The 21,096-nt window shown below is 32.5% G+C and overlaps 1 protein-coding gene across 1 annotated transcript; it reads right to left on the minus strand.

Moving 5' to 3' along the window:
* Positions 1–1,439: 1,439 nt before the first annotated feature.
* Positions 1,440–9,547, minus strand: LOC146536324 (uncharacterized). Its single transcript, XM_085190389.1, has 7 exons — positions 9,279–9,547; positions 7,317–7,528; positions 6,868–7,043; positions 6,134–6,240; positions 5,316–5,503; positions 3,587–3,699; positions 1,440–2,998 (listed from the first exon to the last, which is right to left on the minus strand). Exons 1-7 carry the CDS (start codon positions 9,482–9,484, stop codon positions 2,774–2,776), a joined length of 1,227 nt encoding a protein of 408 aa, XP_085046515.1. The 5' UTR covers positions 9,485–9,547; the 3' UTR covers positions 1,440–2,773.
* Positions 9,548–21,096: the final 11,549 nt, after the last annotated feature.

A 21,096-nucleotide genomic window follows, 5' to 3' on the forward strand; every position in this document is an offset into this window, starting at 1 on the left:
TGTAGTTTTTTTAATTTCAAAAATTTATATACTTAATGTGTTAGAAATGAGAACATGCACATGTGTTTGTTTCTTTTAGCTTTATGCTTTATCCTGCGTATAGTAGGGTAACCTAGCGTCAGGACACGTCGCCCTCCGTTGCTATTTTTATTATATTTTTTTTACTGATGATTTAATTTAATTTTACTATTAAAAATTAAATTAAATCAGCTTTATGCTCCGCACACAGCAGGGTAGGCAGAGGGAACCCAGTGTTAAGACACTCCGTTCCCCACTTTTAATATTTAATTTACGCTATTTATTTACGCTGCTCTTTGTCTCGAGATCAGAGCGAAGAAATGAAAATATAAATGTAAATAAATATTTCACTTCCTCGAGTGGGGATCGAACCCACAACCGTCACGTTACAGTCACACCCTTGTGCCGTTGCGTCACGACGGAATACTTATTTGTGTACTCGTATCTTATTCTATAAAATCTTAAGTTAAAGTTACTTAGAATTTTACCCTCACTGTTAGAAAGTTCCTCCGAATTTTATGATAAAGTTTAAGAAAAAATCACCTTTTTTGGAGCATCCATTTAATTTGAATTTTTATGACTTTTTCTGCTTTTTTACTACTCTACGTAAAATATAAAATATAAAGTGGCGGTATAATTTATTGCATTATTTGCAGGCTGATATAATAGTAATATTTGTTTTTACAGTATCAATTTGTATAATGAACCGATGTTATTGGAAGATTAACTCAGTTTATTATTTCAACGAGTAGTGCTATAATTACAGGTTAAATGTAATTATTGTGAAAAATATATGTAATATATATATCACAGGTATCATATATTTTTTTCAGCTTCACTTTGTATCTAGAAGACAGAGAGAATCTAGTGTACTCGTATAGACACTCCAATCTACGCTTGTTACTAGAATTCGAGACATTTCGTGTTGACTGGTGGAACTTAATTCTACACTTTGTCTTCACCAGAGCCAAAAAATATAAATATTTTGAAACCTAAATATCTGTCTTCCAGAATAATAATTTAAAAAAAACAGCTCGGCTGTAGAAATAGTGTTCAGGTGTGGTGTTACTTTGCAATTATGATAATCCAGATAATAAAGCTAAATTTAAAGAAAATATAATTAGCTATTTATATTTTTATTTTCATAGAGACAAAAATATACTTACGACCTTATATTTCAGTAGATTTTGGAAGCAGATATTTTTTTCAAAGTACAAAATCTTTTTTCTTTAATATGGGGATATCTTACTTCTTTGTTATCGAGTTCTTTATCGAGTAGGATTACTACTAGAGGGCTTTGTGATCGCCATTCTGCCAATTATCCAACTCTCTCGACTCAACAAGTATTCGTACTGCTTCAACGCTATTATCAACAGATAAGAATCCTCAGAAAAGTCAGAAGGTAAATAATGAAACGAATATAATAAATAAGTTATTTATTTAGGTGGATTCATGTGAACGTTTTTGTCTAATTACAATTATATCTAAGGTACAAAATAAGGCTGTACTGTGAAATGTGAAGACGCTTATCATTTAAGGCAGTTCTCGCTTACCGTGTTGTGCAATTATGGCTTAATGCACCTTAATTAACTAGGTATATTCATATTCTATATGAATATTTCGTATTTACATAAATTACAGTAGAAGCTCCTAAACATCTATTAAAGTATTTGGTCGTATGCACAAGACGGGGTAAAGCGTTTCATTTCCGTATGCAAGCGAAGTTTTTACTATATTTAATCTATATTAATTCTTAATAATTAATTATTTATTATTTGTCTAATTTATTTATTTATTTAATTATCAAGTGTATAAACACTCGATTATTATCTATATTTTATTAATTGCACATATTAATTGCAATTGTTTTTATTAGTTATAAAAATGCGTGTATATAACCATGGTATAAGAAAAAGGTAACAAAAATTTAGTCTAATTATAAATTGTTTTTAATTCCATCTTATAGTACATACTATTAAATTATCTTGATATTGATTATACATATAATAGGTATATACTTTATTTCTTATGAGGGTTTCAGTTAGGCTTTAAGAAACCACTCATGATTTTTTTTTTCTTAAGAGATATGTAGGTACGTACTGGAATTTTGTAGTGTCACCTTATTATGTTAATTATTTTGTCTTTTACTTTTCCCAATTTGTGTGTTTTTGATAATCTAGACAACTAGACTATTATTTGAATTGAATATTTGAAAAACTATGAAAAAAAATCATATTTATCAATAGGTGAGTTAACGAATAAAAAATATTTGTTCCAAATTTCATTTCCTTATGAAATTTCAATTCATCGAAGTTCTTCGAATTTATTCGACTGTTATTAGAAAATATTGTACGCGTTTGAAAACATACTACACCATAAAAAGAGAAATATACATATTTTTTATAGAGTTTATTAGCGTTCGTTGAAGTACGAGTATGTGAAAAAAATATTTTTCACAGGTATTGGAAGCTTTTACGTTTCACAATAATACTTTTTTAAAACACTTTTATTTTGATATTTTGTTGGAAAAAATTATTTAATTATTATTTATTTGGTATCTAAGAAACATTTAGGAGCAGAGGTTCTTTTACAATAGTAACAAGATAAATACATTAACTAATTTCCTGTTTCTACTGTCTAATAAGCTCTAATTTACAATATAATATAATCTTCTCTCCCATATCAATATCTATCAATCATTTAAGTGCTTAGGAACTTATCAGGCAGTAGTGGAACAGGTTAACCAAAAAATTGACTATATAATGACTGAGTGTCTACTGGTTTCTTTGTCAGGCGCATAAGGCTCTAATTTGGCTGGTTCCGTATTTAGAGCACTATAGTCTACAGGGAAAGGTGGTTGTGGTAGGGAGTCCTTTGGTGGTACTAGCACCCATTGTCCTGGCCCATTGGGATTCTTCCCCATAAGCCAGTTGGTGAAGCAATGCACATATGTCCCGTAGTCCAGGATTAAATAGTTATTCTGAAAAGCAAATGATAAATTATAAATTCATATTAATAGATATAATAATCGGATGAATTATTATTATAATTATTGAAATAAATAAAAAATAAATAGTTAATTATTATAAAAAAATATTAAAAGAGGACGTCGTGGCACGCGACGGTTGTGGGTTCGATCCCCACTCGAAGATGGGAAATATTTATTTACGTTTAAGTATATTTCCATTTCCTCGCTCTGGTATCAAGGCAAAGCGCGGCGTTTAGTTCTGCCACTCAGAAAACATAAGAATTCGACAAAAAGCGGGGAACGGAATGTCTTAACACTAGGATCCCTCTGCCTATCCTATAAAAATATGTGAAAATTTCAACTGACTAACTGACGGTTTATGATCTACATTCTCGTAAAAAGACGATTCGGGAAAAATATAAAAAATCATTCGGGAAAAATAGAAAAATATAAAAAATCATATCAAAAATCATTCACTAGATGTGGTAAAAAGTGCGGTAGAGTACAACCACTCAATATACAATAAACTGGCTTTGGGCGGAAAGTAGAAAAAGGAATGTTTTGACACCAGGTTTATAAATGCAATAAGATTTTACTTACGCTTGTCATCCTGTCGTATGCAGTGTCGATGATCTCCGAGACTCTCTTAGATGGAAGTCCTATTACAGAACGATAGAAAGCAGCTAGAGCGGGTTTCGTTATTTCTCCTTTATCTGAACATAAAAAAATAGGAATATAAATTATATGTTTTCATATATATATGTAATTTAAGATTATTTTGTTAGCAGGCGATTATTAACGCGACAGGTTGTGGGTTTGATTCTCGCTCAGGGAAATTAAATATTTCATATTTTAATTTCCTCGCTTTGGTAAGGAGACAAGGTTCGGCTTTGAGTATCGTTACTCTACACGCAATGTCTCCAGAATTTGGCAGAAAGTAGTAGTAGTAGGTAACGGAAATGTCGTAATGGGAACAGAATGTCTTAACACTAAGTTCCCAGGTACCTGTACATTTTATAAAGCATATTTTGTTATAGTGATATTTAACAAAACAACACAACGTAAAACTAAAAATAAGCTAAAACTGTAACGTCGTCGTCATCACGTCAATGAAAACCTTGTAAGCAACTTAATTTAAAGTTCAAGAAACTAAACTCTTGTTCAAAGTAAGAATTCTTGTTCAAACCCACCCTGACTAAGTTAAATCTGTTCGAAGACAATCAAATGCTTCAGATAATTCAACAAGGAAAACGACCGTTAGAAAAGTAAAGTCAAAGTTGCCTAAGGACAGTTCCTTTTGGGCAAAATCGGAAACTTAATATTGACTTGTTTTAACGATGGTTTAATATGGTTCAAAAGTTACATATTATATAAATAAGTAAATTATGTTCCCATAAAACTTTGAAGATAGTTCATAAAGTTCATTTCCTTTCAATATAATTAACAAAATAACGATATTTGATTTTAAGCTTCCCTAATATGTAGGTGGTCCACTCTGTACTTGGACTTTTTTAATTCGTTCGTGAAGTAAGAAAAAGAAGAAGAGAAGAGAAGCTATGCCGTTGTTAAAATTTATCATGAAGCTTCATAAAAACCCATGAAAAGTATAATAATCCATTCTTTTCTTCACGTCGAACTAGGACCGAATTATGCTAAGCCAGATGAAGGACCATCTGGATACAGATATATAATTTTCTTGAGCAGAAGTCGAACTGGCAATCTTAGTGCTTAGTTAGTTATTTTACTCTAGTCTAATTGACTTCCACGTAATAACAATTATTTGTTTACATATAACTTTTTAAAAATCTTCTATAAATAGCGAAAAAAAAAGGAAAATAAACGAAAGCCTAATTAATTACCGAACTGTTTGTCCTACATTTACAAATTGAATTGGCGTGATTAATTATCCATTTCTCAGAGTTCCCGCAGGCGTATCAAAGATTTGCTTTTACTTCCTTATTTCGTGATAATAATATTACGCATTTAGTATAGAGGCAAGAGGTCAGTTTCTTTTATATAATTTTCGTATAAAAGAAATTGATTTTCCTCCTAATGTTAATAGCGTCAGTCAAGGTTATATTATTATATTAATTCAATGTTATTAGAAACGTAAAGAAATATGAATTGACAATTGCTGTAGCTCTTATAACACCTTAATTAAACAATGTACTATAAAAATTGTGCACATGTGTCCAGAATCCACATAGTTAATTTCATTTCTAGAAAAAAAAATCTTTGATTTTCACGATTTTTACACATTTTAAATGGTCCTTCCTCCCTGTATATAAAATTCCTATACATTTTTCCTTAAACATTTTTTATTACTCACTTTCTCTGTCGACGACGTGAAAGAGAATTTTACATAGATACTGTAAATAGAGTGGTAAGTCGACAAATCTTCCCATCTCGCTTATATGTAGAGCCCACCGCGCCAGCCAGCCTTCTAATGTTGTCCTAGCTTCTATACCTCCAGCTTCAGGTCCACAAACTCTCCTATAGTAAGGCAATTCGGCCCACCTACGAAAAAATATTATAAAAATATATTGTAATAGATATATTTCCCAAAATTCCCTCAAGTGAGATGTGAATAATAGTTGAGTTTAGTCAAGCATATTCGATTGTATTGTTGTCAAAATTAAAAATATTTTTGTTTACACTTATAAATTGTTACAAAAAAATAATATAAATCAAATCAAACTTAAATCAGCAGCAACAAGCTAGGCAGAGGGAACCTACATATTGTTAAAACAATCCAACAAGGAGGGATCCTTTCGTCCGAATCTTGGAGGTATTGCGTGTTGAGTGGCGTAACTCAACGAAAGTAACAGGTGACGAAGCAAAGCAAGGCTTCGGGTTCCCCCACTCAAACAATGCTTTCGAGAGCGTAGTGTCTTAACACTTGGTTCTCTCTCTCTACCCTGCTAATAAAAATTACTTGGTTCTCTTTGTCTACTAAAATAATAATATTTTCATACCAGTTCTGTTAGAGTTAATTTGTGTTGTAACCGAATAATGCTTACTCTCTAGCAAATTAATATAGCACTTCTATATTCCCGAACAACTAGAATTAATTATAGTAGTAATAAATTCTAGTAATTCATTATCGTACCTATTCCTTTGTCGTTGGGATTAAACTAATTTACTTACCTGGCGGGCAACGGGTTGATGAAATGTTCGATAAATTCCCTTTTCACTTCCAACAAAATTAGAAATTCTGACGAGTTGGGCGACCAGTCCGCGAAATGTGCCAGCTTCTGCAAGTTTCTCACAAAATTAATTTTATTGTTCTAATTTTAACAACTAGTTCTTCCAAAGCACTTACAATTGTTTTCACTGTTTTAACCGCAATGAATTTAAATAAAAATATAACTTAATCGCAAAAACTTTTGTATTTTTTACGGAGCTATATATTTTTTGTTTTTAATAATTAAAAAAAAAATTGATAAATTTAATTAAACGAGTAATAAGAGCAGTAAATATAATAAATTTATAAAAAAAAGGCAGCGATGATAGCGTTTCTAAATCTATACGTACTAATGTTATAAAGCTAAACAATTTGTTTGGTTCAATGAGTTAACCTCATGAACTTCTAGTCCCAATTCCAGATATTGCATTTGTTTTTATTGTTGGATAGTCCAGCAAGGATGCCTAAAGAGGCTATTTTTCATAGGCATTTTCTACTCTATTGTGTGCGGGATACTCAGTACGAAGCTCAATTATTTATACATTTAATTATTAAGAATTTATAGAACTCGAACCCATGCCCCTTGGCAGAGAGAACCTAGTGCGTCGTCCAAGAGTCGCGCTACGTTCAAACTTTCAAATATTTTCTATATAATTCTTCTATCCATAGTGTAAAATGTAACACAATATATACCTACCTCAAAAAAATTATCAAAGTCCTGATCGCATATAACGTCATCACGATCGTGGTCCAGAAGTTCAGTGAAGAACAATGTCATTTTGTCAGTCTGTATGGAACTAAGTTGCGCCAAAGGTTGTTCTTCTTCTAGATTCAAGCATTCCAGGTCCTCGCTGCATCGGTTCACCCATGTCGCTAAAATAGAAGTAGTTGTATAATTTTTAAAAATTTTTTTGTAACCAGTAGCGGGGCAAGACCAAAATTTTATGTGGACATTTTGGGAAGACCTCGGCCGCAAGGAGGCGGTTTATTCTATCCATCTAGGTAAGCAGGCCAGGTACGGGCGCATGGCACACATGGTCTTTCTAAATTATTTGTTTGTGTTTTAATATCGCAAAAATAACTATTTGCACCTTAAAACATGATTATTCAGGTACAAATAAGTAGGTATAATAACAGTGTACTCACTCCAAACATGGACACTCCAGCCGTGATGCTTATCTTCCTGACTTTGGGCGGCATCTTGCATTTGGTTTCCAGTATCCTCGGTCTCCGGTAGTGTCTTCCACCTCTTCAGCAATTCTTTAGTTTTATCTTTGGTCTTATCACATGCCTGTTTCCAATGTGTCAAATATTTACGAGATACTTTTGGACTTGATAGCGTTGTTTTAGAATCTTGTCTGTAAGTGTAATAATATATTACAAACAGGACAGGAACTTAAATAATTAATTAATTACTTATTTCATCTTTTATAGACAAATCTTTTATTTGAATCTTTAAAAAAATATATTACAAACTTAAATTTCTATTTAATTTTATACAAAATGAGTGCATATGCTCGCAAATTTAACTTTTTTCAATTTTGATCCTGAAATTGGTACAATAGCCCCCACAGTATAATTTTCTACAGAAAAACTGGCAAATAATGCAATTATGTTAACCTGGCAGCCGACGTGCTTTAATTCCCAGAGAATGATGGACGAGGTACAAATGACTATTGAGTCGTTAATCTTTAAAAATTGATGACTCGTTGAAAATTTAAGTGATACCTTCATTTGTTATTCGTTTTTTTTCACGCTTAAAAGCGCCAAAAGGGAAAAATTTAAAAATTTTACTTAGAGAGAATCCAAAAAGCATTGGAATAATTAAGCCTATTAAGCTGTTCGTGGCGCAAAGACACAAGAGTGTGACTGTAAGCGCGACGGGTGTGGGTTCGATTCCCACTTGGGAGAATGAATTATTTATCTATCTATCTATACTTCTATACTAATATAATAAAGCGGAAGAGTTTGTTTGTTTGTTTGTTTGTTTGTTTGTTTGTTTGTTTGTTTGAACGCTAAGATCTCTGGATCTACTGGTCCGATTTACTATGTTTTTGTTTTGTATGAAAGCTGCATTCTTCAGAAGTGATATAGGCTATATAACATTACATTATACATATAAACTCATATATTTTAAAGTACTTTCTAATTTGACATGCAATTTATTCTGCCATGTTAATAACAACCGTCGCGTCGCTACGCAACCGTTACCGCGACATTTTGATATTCATCCTTATGAAAATAAATATAATAGTCACTTTCAGCATTTCATCTAGATTGAAATTATAGTTTACTGTATAACATTCTAATAAATAATTAAGGAGATGTCACTATTTCGAAATGACCTAGCCTTCGGGCGGCATAGTATGATTATGACCGACGCGAAAATAGTCTTATAGTTCAAGCAGGCGTAGCCGCGTCCGGGTCCACTAGTTATTTACATTTCGTCTCTCTGGTCACCAGGCAACGTGCGTTTATTTTTTTTGTAGATTCGGACATAAATCATCAATTTATTAACCGTGGAAGGTGGGGATTGCAGTGGTGGTATGTCACACGCTTCATAAATTTAAAATACATTTTCAATTAATTTATGCACTCGGAATATTCAAAGCCTGGTAAAAAAAACCAGTAAGTTTAATTATGGATGTTTCGCGACTGTAGATATTCCAATGAAAAGTTAAGTATGCAAACAACCCCAACGCCAACGTCACAGCTAATTTGCTTAAAACTTCATTCTGTTATTAAGTTACGAACAAATCTTGTTTTAACTTTTGTATTCATATTATTTTAATATGTACATAGGTACATCCTGTATCCCGTATGTAGGGTAGGCAAAGGGAGCCTAGGCGGTTGAGTGGCGGAACTAAACGCCGCGCTTTGCCGCACCATATCCAAGAAACGAAAATATTTAATGTCCTTGTCAAATAACCTGTCACGTTTTTAGTCACACGCTTGTGCCCCTGCAACACGAATGTCGTCTTTTTGTGAAAAAATTATAGCTTCTTATAGCTAGCTATTTTTAGATAGTTTCCACTGATATTTTATTTATAGCATGTATAACGCTCAACCTTATATCATGAATATACAAGAATATGTAAGTTAACTTACCGTTCAAAAGTTTCTTTGGAACTCTCACTCGCTCTTGATAATCTTCTTTCTCTTTTTGAACTGTCTTCAACAGGTGATTTTTCTTGGGGGACTTTCAATTCCTTTTCTGTTTTGTTACTGGACTTTGACGTCTTTACTTCTTTATCCTTCTTAACGGCCAGGTTTATAGGGGAGTGGTTGGCATCGGGTTGTCGTTTCATCTCCATATTTCAGCGTGGGTGCACATCATCGCCTTTTGCCTAGATGGAAAAGTAAAAATCATTGTTAATTAGAATGTAATTATAATTTTACCATCACTCAAGCAGTTTATTATCTAGATATATCAAAAAATATGTAAATACGTAAGTAGGTACATATTGTTGTTACGTAATTATTTGAATTTCTTCATTCTATTTGCAAAATAAAAAGAAATACATCGATTTCATACCATTAGCCCATTTCATTTTAAGTAGAGTTAAAGAACTAATTTTATGTATACGAATTTACCGTAAGTAAATAATCAAAAGAAATATTATAAATTTATAAATTTCAAAATCATAAATTTCAAAAATCAAAAATTATAAATTTCATACAACGTTACTAGAAAAGTAAATTTGAAGAGAAGTAAGCAGCAAAAGGAGATACCTGGAGCGAACGATATAATGCAAACACAGCTGTAACCTCTTATAAGGACATGATTTTTTAAAAGCTTTTATTTAACTTGCAATGTATGTATGTGGGTTCGGGTGAAATCTTGGAGCTCAATTTTGAAGTAGATATCGTCAACCGATTGAGCTGAAATTTTGTATACACGTTTACTTTGGATGACAATGCACGATAAAATATGTGACGTCATTCTAAATGTAATATGGCGGACCATGCAAGATGGCGGAATTGTTATTTATAATGTACTTCTACAATATGGGTATCAAATGAAAGGACTCGTTGAGAGCAACTCGAAAAATAATGTGATGTCACTCTAAATCCCATAAGGAGAATATCGAAGATAGCCGAGTATCTATTTGGTCTACTTCTACAATATAGATATTAAATGAAATGGGTCGTTGACCTTAACTCTAAAATTTATGGGACGTTATACTAAATCCAATATGGCGGAACATCTAAGATGGCGGAATAGTTATTATTTATGCACTTCTGCAATATGGGTATCAAATGAAAGATCTTGCCGAGAACAATTAGAAAAATAATGTGCCATCACTTGAAATCCAATAGAATTGACACGATTCAAGTTTTTTGTGCTTTCATATAATGAAAGGTATGTTCTTACGATTGAGCTGAAATATTGTATACACGTTTGGTTTGGATGACAATGCACGATAAGGTTTGTAACTTCATTCTAAATACAATATGGCGGACCATCCAGGATGGCGGAGTAGTTATATTTCATGAACTTCTATAATATGGGTATCAAATGAAAGGGCTTGTTGAGAGTAACTGGAAAAATAATGTAACGTCATTCTAAATCCAATATGGCGAACCATCCAAAGTAACAGAATAGTTATTTTTCATGCACTTGTACATTACGGGTATCAAATTAAAGGGCTTCTTAAGAGCAACTTGAAAAATGATGTGACGTCATTTTATATCTAATAAGGCGGACCATCCAAGATGGCGGAATAGTTATATTTAATGCACTTCTATAATATGGGTATCAAATGAAAGGGCTTCTTGAGAGCAACTTGGGAAATAATGTGACGTCATTCTAAATCCAATATAGGGGACCATCCAAGATGATCGAATAGTTATTATTTTTGCAATTCTGCAATATGGATATCAAATGAAAAGGCCCATTGAGAGCAACTCGAAAAATAATCTAACATCATTCTAAATCCAATATGGCGGACCATCCAAGATAGCCGAATAGTTAATTTTAGTCTACTTCTACAATATGGATATCTATTGAAAGGGCTCGTTGAGAGTAACTCAAAAATGTAACGTTTTTCTAAATCCAATATGACGGAACATCTAAGATGGCGGAATAATTATTATTTATGTATCAAATGAAAGGGCTTGCCGAGAATAATTAGAAAAATAATATGACATCGAGTGTGAGAAACCTTCTTCCTCCTGGCATTAATCCCGGCTATTGCTAGGGTCTGCCTTCCTACTCAACCTACTCCACTTTGCGCTGTCTTTTGCGTCCCCGGTGGTTAGACCATTGGCTCTCATATCCGGCATTATGACATCCAACCAGCGCTTCCTTGGGCGTCCAGGAGGTCTCACTCCAGGAACTGATATAGCAAGACACTTGCATCCGACATAGTTCTTAGACCGGCGCGTAACGTGGCCAAACCATCTCAGGCGGCGCTCTTGGAGCTTATCCGCTACGTCACGGACCCCAAGACTACCTCGAACGAATGTGTTGCGTATGCGGTCAGACCGCGTTATGCCGCACATCCACCTCAGCATCTTCATTTCCGTGACGTGAAGCTCCTGAGTGTACCGAGATAGTGCTGGGCAACATTCGTTGCCGTTTAAAAGAACCGGTCGTATGATGCTCTTGTATATCAGGCCCTTGAGCTTGACGGTTTTCTTCGGTCACAGACCACACCAGTGACCTCCCGCCATTTGGCCCAGGCAGCACTTATCCGGCCATGGACATCGTGATCGATGCCTCCAGACTCGTTCATGACGGATCCAAGGTACCTGAACTTTTCTGACTTAACGGCTGGCTCAGGATTTATAAGGATCGTGCTCGAGTCCGGGCTCCCGCAGGCCAGGTACTCGGTCTTCGACACATTTAGTTTAAGACCGCCGTTCTCAATCGTACCCTTCCAGAGGTTCACTTTACGCTCCAGCGTGAGTCGGTTCTCGTCAATGAGCTCTATGTCGTCGGCATACATCATCAGCCATGGAGGCTGCACTACATTGAATAAGAACGGACTAAGAGTCGAGCCCTGGTGAACCCCCACTGTAATCGGGAAGGGTCTAGTGTCGCCAACAGCATTACTAACCATAGAAGAGGAATCGTGGTACATGTCTCTAGTGTGAGAAACCTAGCCAGTGGTAACTAAAAAGTAAAAAATAAATTATAAGCAAAAAAACATTTTTAGAAAAAGCTTTTATTTAAACGCTTTAAAAAAAAAAATAAAATTTCTCTTTTAAATTTTAACTATCAACTCATAACCTCATTGTACACAATTTATATGATCATAAAAGCTTGTCGCGTTAATCAATATTTAATTAAATTGAAACTTTAAAAATTGAAACTTAGCAGATTTTACATAATTAAATGAGCACTAGTTTAGTTACACAAGTAAATCGCGCGACAAGCTTTTATGATCATATAAATTGTGTACAATGAGGTTATGAGTTGATAGTTAAAATTTAAAAGAGAAATTTTATTTTCTCCTTTTTAAAGCGTTTAAATAAAAGCTTTTTCTAAAAATGTTTTTTTGCTTATAATTTATTTATTTTCTACTGCCGCTCCCTTGGATTTTAGAAAAAAAGTTAGACTTCTCTTCTTTTCTCTTTAGTGCTCTTCAGGATTCGCAAACGTGAAATGTCTCTCTACGAAATGTTTGTTTAAGCTGTTCGTTAAAAAGATCTCGAAATTATTTTAGTACATTTGAATTTAAACATAGTTAATTTTTTGAGCTCTATCTTGTTTTAAGACGGTGTTTTACCTTACCTAGAATAAAATGAAAATATTAAGATATGAAAATATTTCACGCTTCCGAGTGGGAATTGAACACCACGACGACGCGACGGCCTAAATTGAACAATTTGAAGGGTCTAATCAATAATTTAAAGTTAGACGTCAAGTTTCATTAACCAAACTTCGTGGAAGTTACTTTGGGGACGCAACTGGCTTAAACAGTCAAAGTTGATTCTTATATATTACTTTTGCTAAGAAAAAATAAATCTTAGTTTTAAGAAGAAAAGGTCAAGATCTCGGTGAGGTAAGGCCTCAGAAATATTTAGAGCAATCTTTAAATATTTAAGTCGCTGAATTATTTGTTCTTGATTGTGATCTAATGGTCCTTTGAGATTAAAATTTTTGGTATATACATAAGGTACGGTACTTTATTTATAGTAAAAAGAATTTTATATAAAACACTAGCTTTTACCTGTGTCTTCGCCCTTGTAGTCGAATGGAAATACATACATAAGTCTATGGCTTTCTTTTCGAACTAATATTCAACTAAATCTTTTTTTTAGCTTTATAGCAATAAATGATTAATTTGACATAAGAAAATACATAATATACGCATTATGATACATAGCTATTTATATATTATGTCTCAGGCAGAGAGAACCTAGTGTTAAGATTCTCCATTCCCTTCCCAAAAACATTTTATAATAACAGGAGAACACTATATATATATATATATATGAAAGGCAATTTTAACCATTGTTAATTCGACCCTCCATCTTTTCCCAGCGTAGGTATTCGTGACCTGAATTATTTTTCACAGTAATATTTCCATAAAGGCACCAAAAAATATTCTAAGAATGTTTTTAACGTACTCGAGACGGTGATAGGTTCCCCTTTTCTCTTTAGTACAGGGCTCGAACGGTCCTAAAAGTTAACCTAATCTTCTTTAGTCGTAATTATATATGTTTATTTTTAATTTTTCATACTTATATTATAAATTCATTGTCTGTCTGTCTATCACAGCCAAACTGCTGATTTCATTGTTATAAAATTTCATATAGAGATACTTGGGGGTCTTGGGATGGACATGGACTACTTTTATGTCATATTTGTAATATTCTCGATATTTAATAAATAATATTATATATGCCCGATATATACTAATCAATGATTTATATAATAAATCAATAATTTAATAAAAATAGCTGACGTGGGTATGAAAGCCGCTATGTTGAAATGGGACTGCGCCGGACACGTCTGCCGCATGCCTGAAGAGTCTTGGGCGAAATCTTCTACCAGGTGGATTCCGAGCTCTAAAAGGAGAATTGGCAGACCAAAACAGAGATGGCGAGGCGAGCTGGACCATTATAAGCCCGACTGGTGCTCAATAGCGCGAAATAGAATAGAATGGAAGAAATGGAGAGAGGCCTTTGCCCAACAATGGGATAGTTCAGGCTAGGGAAAAAAAAAAAAATCAATTCACAATAAAACTGAAAGTAACGTCCATTAGATATTTTTAAAAATACATGTAAAATTATTTATATAGCAATCATATTTAATAGTGTGTAATTTAAAAGATTTATGCAAATGTTGTAACCACAGCTGTCAAACGAATATTATCTCCTGAATGAAACTAAACCACAAATTATTTTGTCACAATTAACGTATAGCGTTCATAATTATATTTTATAATGTGATGAAGGGTTTACAATATAAATTGTTTTGTTTTAAGTTAATTTTTTGTTAATTAATTGTTTGTTGTAAGTTAATTTTCATTACAAAATAAATCAGCTTCACACTGTATCCCTCATATAGCAGGGTAGGCAAAGGGAACCTGTATAATAAATTCAAATTCAAAATAATTTTTATTCAAATAGACTATTATTATAATTATAAGCACTTTTGAATCGTCGAATGAACATATGAACAAAAAGCTACCACCGGTTCGGAAGGCAGTTCTGCTGAGAAGAGCCGGCAAGAAACTCAACAGTTGCTCTTTTCAAAATCAATGGTACAATTTATTACATTAGGTGTAAATAAGTAGAATACTGTTAAGACTCTTCATTTCCCAATTTACGTCGAATTTTCGAGGTATTGCATGTTAAGTAGCGGAAATCATGCAAGTATGCCTTATAAAAATGTAATTAAGAAATATATAAAAATCTGAACGTGGCGAGACTAAAACCCGTGCCTCCTGGAAACTGTTAAAGTGATGTAAATAATTAAGTCATAGCCATTGATAGAGATGCTGACAACAAAAATATAAATTACATTTCTAAGCAATTCTCTGTCATTAAGTTTCTAAAAAAAATATTAAAATATAATATTATTTTTCAGTATATATTCCCTAAATATGTATGTAAAGTCACATATTCCATTAATAAGCGATATTTTTTTAATTTTGAACGAGTGGGGATCGAATCCACAACCTGTTGCGTTTACAGTCACATTTGTTGCTCCTGCGATAGCAACATACAATAAGGCTATATGTTTAAATTAAGATATAGTATTCTATAAAACATACGGTTAAATGGTAAATATATCAAAAGATCTAAAGATCTCTTTTAGCAGTTCCCCATGATACGTGCTGTAACGTGCAATGATTTAGAGCGGGTCGTATGTACGGAGGAAATGACGTCGTATGAACCTTTTAAAAGCTGAATGCTTTTGAAATTTTAAGAAAGCTTTTGTAATATTATGTTATATATAAAATACATGTAGGTTTACTAACATAAAAAGTTTACTTTCTTACTATATCTATATTATTTCTCAGGCAGAGAGAACCTAGTGTTAAGACTCTCCATTCCCTAGTTCCGAATTTTCGAGGCATCGTGTGTAGAGTGGCGAAACACAACGCCGCGCTTTTACCTTGTTACCAAAGCGAGGGAATTGATTCTTACTCGGGAAATGAATTATTTTAATATTAAACAATTCATTTCCCGAGTGGCAATCAAACTCATAACCATCGAACCAACAGTTACACGCTTATGTCACGCACTTTTTGCATATTATAAAAAAAATAAATTATTTTTAAGATGGTCTTGAGTAAAATATGTATTTTTTAGTAGTAAAATAAATATATGTTTAAATTATTTTTTAATAACATTTAAACCCAATATCTGTATGGACCAACGTACAAAGAGAAGTGAAGCCTTTTGCTGGCATTCAGATACGACTGTAATTAAGTTCATCAAAGTTAAGTTATTAAATAACTTTAAAGTAATAACTTTATTTAAAGTGCAATAGACAGAGTTGTAAGCGCGGTCCAGCTACAATCTAAACTTTTAATTGAATGCAGTTATATCAAGTTTTATTTTTGTAGAAAACTGAAACCGTGTAAAAACAATAAACAAAATTGCATTGGATGTGTACAAGCAAGAACATAATTAAAGATTTTTATTTTAATGTATTTTTGCATATTTTTATTTTAGGATATTTTTTCATAGACATTCGTAGTCAATCACTTCAGAATAAGCAGCAGCAGCAGAGTTGATTTTACAGTTTTTATTGCCTCTGCGCTACGACTGGCCTCATCTTTTGATAAACATGGAGACTTAAACCAACATAAGAAAAATAATTAATATATTTTACTTAGTCCAATACACGTAACGACAATGCTATTAATTTACAAAGGTGTTATAATAAAAGCTCTCGTATTCAAAAAAAGTTTTAATTAAAATACACAATTATAAATGCAAGTTAGAGACATCACAGTTAGAGACTCTACGTATTACGTAGTATGTGGTATGTGGTATATAGGTCAGACCCTCGCCCCGCGTCTCATTCAACATTTATATACATTGTTTTAACTGCACTACAGCGGCCTTACTTGACGAATAATGATTCCTATATTATTCATATATCGTGAAATATCGGTTTTTAAGGTAAGAAGCGACGGTTCTGAGTTCGATTCCCACTCAAGTATATGAATAATTTAGTGTTTTCATTGGAAACGGTGTGTTTTAACACTAGGTTTCCTCTGCCTAACCTGTTATAGCTATGTATATATGTACCTGTTACAGTGTACAGTTGATAAAATAAATACTCGCACTTGACCGGTTTTTTTAGACTTGTAAATAAACAGAAAGGGAATAACGTAGTATTTTAAGAACTTTCATTAGGCTTATTTTTATGACTTACCTTATTTTCCTATTAAAAAATCATGCAATATTAGAAAACAATCTTTACTTTTAAATAAACATTGGATAAACTTCTAAAGTTTATTTTTAGTTTATGAGAAAATTGGTGTACAGTAATTCGAAGTGTAACAAACCGGAGCTACCATAATGCGGAAGTAGTGTGCAGGACGCGTAAAGACCCTACTTGTAATATAAAGTAAAGTAAGTCATTGGAACCTGAAAAACCCCATGAGTTGTAGTTGCTCCTAATACATGACTTCTCCCATTTATATTACACACTAGCGTTCCCCATTTTTTATAAATTTTAGAAATAGATACATATTATAAAAAAAACAAAAAATGTAAGTACTTTATTTAAATGCAGTGGAATTTCCAATTGTTTCACGATTTTTTATTCATATGTATTTATATATTCAATCCCACATATCCCCGAATAAGCCTTTTTGGTAGACTAGACATATGACGCCATTCGTGCCAAGTCAAAACATGGCGGCCAGCCAGAAAGGCCTATACGAAATAAGCTTAAAATTCTTTCTTATTGACATAAATTGTGGACCAAATTTAATTTATTTAATAAAAATGTATCTAAAGCCTTATAATATAAGGCCTTACATAACTAAGTTAATAAGTTTTTGTAAAAGTTGTTTTTTGTTATAGTAACAGTAGTTAAGTAACTTAAGTTCGTTTAAAACGATTTCCCAGGGACCCAAGCAAAAAGTTATCTTAAGGGGGAAAGCGTATTTAACGGGACACAAAAAAAAAAAGGTTGTGGGTTCGATCCTGTTTCGCTCTCAGACGAACTGGTTAAAAGAAATAAGTTTATTTAAATTTTAAATTTAAAATGTCATATAATGTGAATAGAAAAGTAAATTTAGATAGTAGTAAAAGGCAGATAGATAAAACGAGCGAAATAATGCAAACACAGCTTGAACCCTTATGCTATGACACGAATTTTTTATTTTCAACTGTCTCTCGCTTGGATTTTAGAATAAAAGTTAGACTATAGTCTTTCCTCTTTAGTGCTCTCTGGGGATTTGCAAATGTGAAATGTCTCTCTATGAAATGTTATTTACATGTTTGTTTAAGCTGTTCGTTAAAAAGTTATTTTGTAATTATTTTAGTACTCTTTTAAAATATTTTTTATTTTTTGCGCCGTATCTACGGCTGGATGCGAAGAGCCGAAGATACGGCGTACGGCCAGTGGCGTGCCATTGGAGAGGCCTATGTCCAGCAGTGGACGAGGACAGGCTGATGATGATGATGATGATAATGATCTAGTATTAAATCATAGTGTTTTGACTTAAAAAATATTAAATGCTTAACATTATTATGCGAAGGCTGTCGTCGTAGCCCAGAGGAACAAGCGTGCGACTGTAAACGGTTATGGGTACATTTCCCATTAACATTTGTTTAGTAAGTGTAAGATGCCAGTAAAAATATGAAGAATTTTTTATGAAACCGTAGGTAAAAACTAGAAAATTATATAAGGGTCATAATCAGAAAAAGTGTACATTTTGTGTCTTTTCTTGTCCCGCTACTTTGAAAGCGATTTAAAAATACAATTTTAAAGATAATTTTTAATATTTTACCATTTAAGATAAATTTACTTATTAACTTAAAGATTTTTGTAATATTTTAAATGTATTATGGCTAATAATAGTATTTTTTGTTAGTTGCAAAAAACTTTTCAAAATGCTTCCATACAATTTTTCGTGTCCCATTCACCACTTTACTTTTTAAAAAATTGATTTGTTACGAATATTTATGGTTTTATTTGATTTCAGGTATGTTTATATTACTTTACTTTATGCATAATATTAAATAGAATTACTTTTATTGATACATTATTTAATAAATAATATATATGAATTAAGCAAATTTGTCCCAAAATATTGTTTTTTTGTTACTCAGGGCTAGTAACGTACAATTAAAATATGAACGCAATTATTTTGAATGGTATTTAATATTAGTTTTTATTGTGGCACCATTATTGTAAAAGTCAATGCTGTCGTAGCTACAACCAGTAATGTTCTCGCAGCAGTTGAGGGGTTCAAATGTTTTAGAGGGAATGCGTGAAATTACATCTCAGGGTTATAAACGGCTTTTATTTTGGTAAGTATTCTATCATTTCGTTTTCTTGTTTATGTTATTTGCTTCTTTTTACAAAATCTCAAAAAAGAACTTCAGTGCTTGCACATGCAACACGTGGCTTATGAGCAAATATTTAAAAAGGTTAGAATTTCTCAGACTTCATTCTCAATTTTGTTACATTTCGTTACGTAACGAAACTGAGAAAATATGAAGCCTAGTTCACAATTACGTTACCATCGGAAGATATGTACCTATATAAAAAAAAATTGCTGGCATATGAAAAAAATAATTGGTGACTTTTGATGACGTAAAGTAACTAAAAATAATGATTTTTAAGTTTTTTGCCTGTTTGCTTGTTTGTCTAATGTGTTTGTGCACGCTTATCTCAGAAACGGCTTAACCGATTTACTTAAAAACATTTTTTTATTCTTCCTTAAATTAGTTGTGATTTTGTAATTACTATTTTTTTCTCTGGAGATAGTGAATTAATAAATATGTAGCTCAAGCGGGTGAAGCTTTTATTTAAAAACAACAACGTTCTGTACTAGCGTTGTTAAAGATCTAAACAATAAACATAAAATATTATTAAATACCTATTGATAAATATTTTTTTATTTTCAGTAAGCGTCGTGGCTCCTATGTCAAATGCTGAAACACATAAAATATATAGAGAACGTCTTAAACAGACCAATCCTATTAAATATGAAGATATGCGGAATAAACACTTACAATGAATTAAACTTAATTCCAGTGATAACAACTCAAATTTTGATATATTTTAAAGTGGATTTAATTTTATCATTAACTTTGTGATCTTTAGAAATATAAGTTTATTACGTTACGAACTAGCATTATTATGTTGTTAATATTGTCATTTGTTGTTTTCTTACATTTATAATCTGTTAAATCAACGATTGAATCTTTAAAATTTTAATTTGTTTCTCATTAAATAAAAACAACAATGGTTTTATTGATATAATATTCTTATTTTGTTGTGTATAATGCCTTATGATATCAGTTTCGTAACAAAGATTATCAGTGTTGTTACTTATCAGTTACGTTACGAATTCGAAAATGTCCACTTTTCTGATTATGACCCATAAAAGAATAATCAGTTAAATACGTAAATAAATTCTCTAAGGGAAATATACTGTATAATTACTTTTTAGTATCAATTTCTATTACGAGCGCTCACAAAACGTACAATACCAATTTAGGCCTTATAGATGGTAACTGTTATTTATAAGCATTACATCCCGGTAGAAAATATCATTTTGGGCCTGAGCGCACGATAATGGCTGGAATAGCCGAAAAGATGTTCGGTCTTCCGACCTTCTTTACAGATAAGGGGTGCTATTTGAATAAATCAAATTATGGGGGAAAAGCATTAGAAGTATTTCCATGAGCACTGCATCTGTAGATAGATCTTTATGACCACATCAGCTTATTTTGTTAAAATGTTGTATATTATAATCTATATATATAAAATCGAAAGGTCACTCACTCATCACGAAATCTCAGAAACTACATGTGCTAGGAATCTCAAATTTTGCATAGGAGTTACTTATAGGACATAGGTGCTCGCTAAGACGGGAATTTGCAATATTCGATTTCTAAGGGGTTGTTTTTGGGGTCATAAGTTTGTATGAAACTTCGTTACTACAAATGCTAGGAGTCTCAAATTTTGCATAGACGTCACTAGGATGGAGACAGAAATTAATAATAATATAGTTGACGCGGGTGAAATCGCGAGCGGGCCGCTAGTTTTTTATAGTTTTAATTCATATTTATGATATATGTTATATTTAAGCCACCAACCTCTGGCGCCCCTAGGTTCCGGGTGACTCCCTTCCTTTAGGTGACTTCAAGGTACGAGGCTTTTTGGAAGGAAGGAAGTTTTTTGGCTTTTGAATAGATAACTTTTTATATAGGTATTGCTCGAGTCCGATTAAAATACTCCGACCGTTCCACAGGCACAATTAATATAAAC

The sequence above is a fragment of the Heliconius melpomene genome, chromosome 9 (genome assembly GCF_056956725.1).
Source record: "Heliconius melpomene rosina isolate 202511_hmr_F chromosome 9, ASM5695672v1, whole genome shotgun sequence".
Taxonomy (NCBI): domain Eukaryota; kingdom Metazoa; phylum Arthropoda; class Insecta; order Lepidoptera; family Nymphalidae; genus Heliconius; species Heliconius melpomene.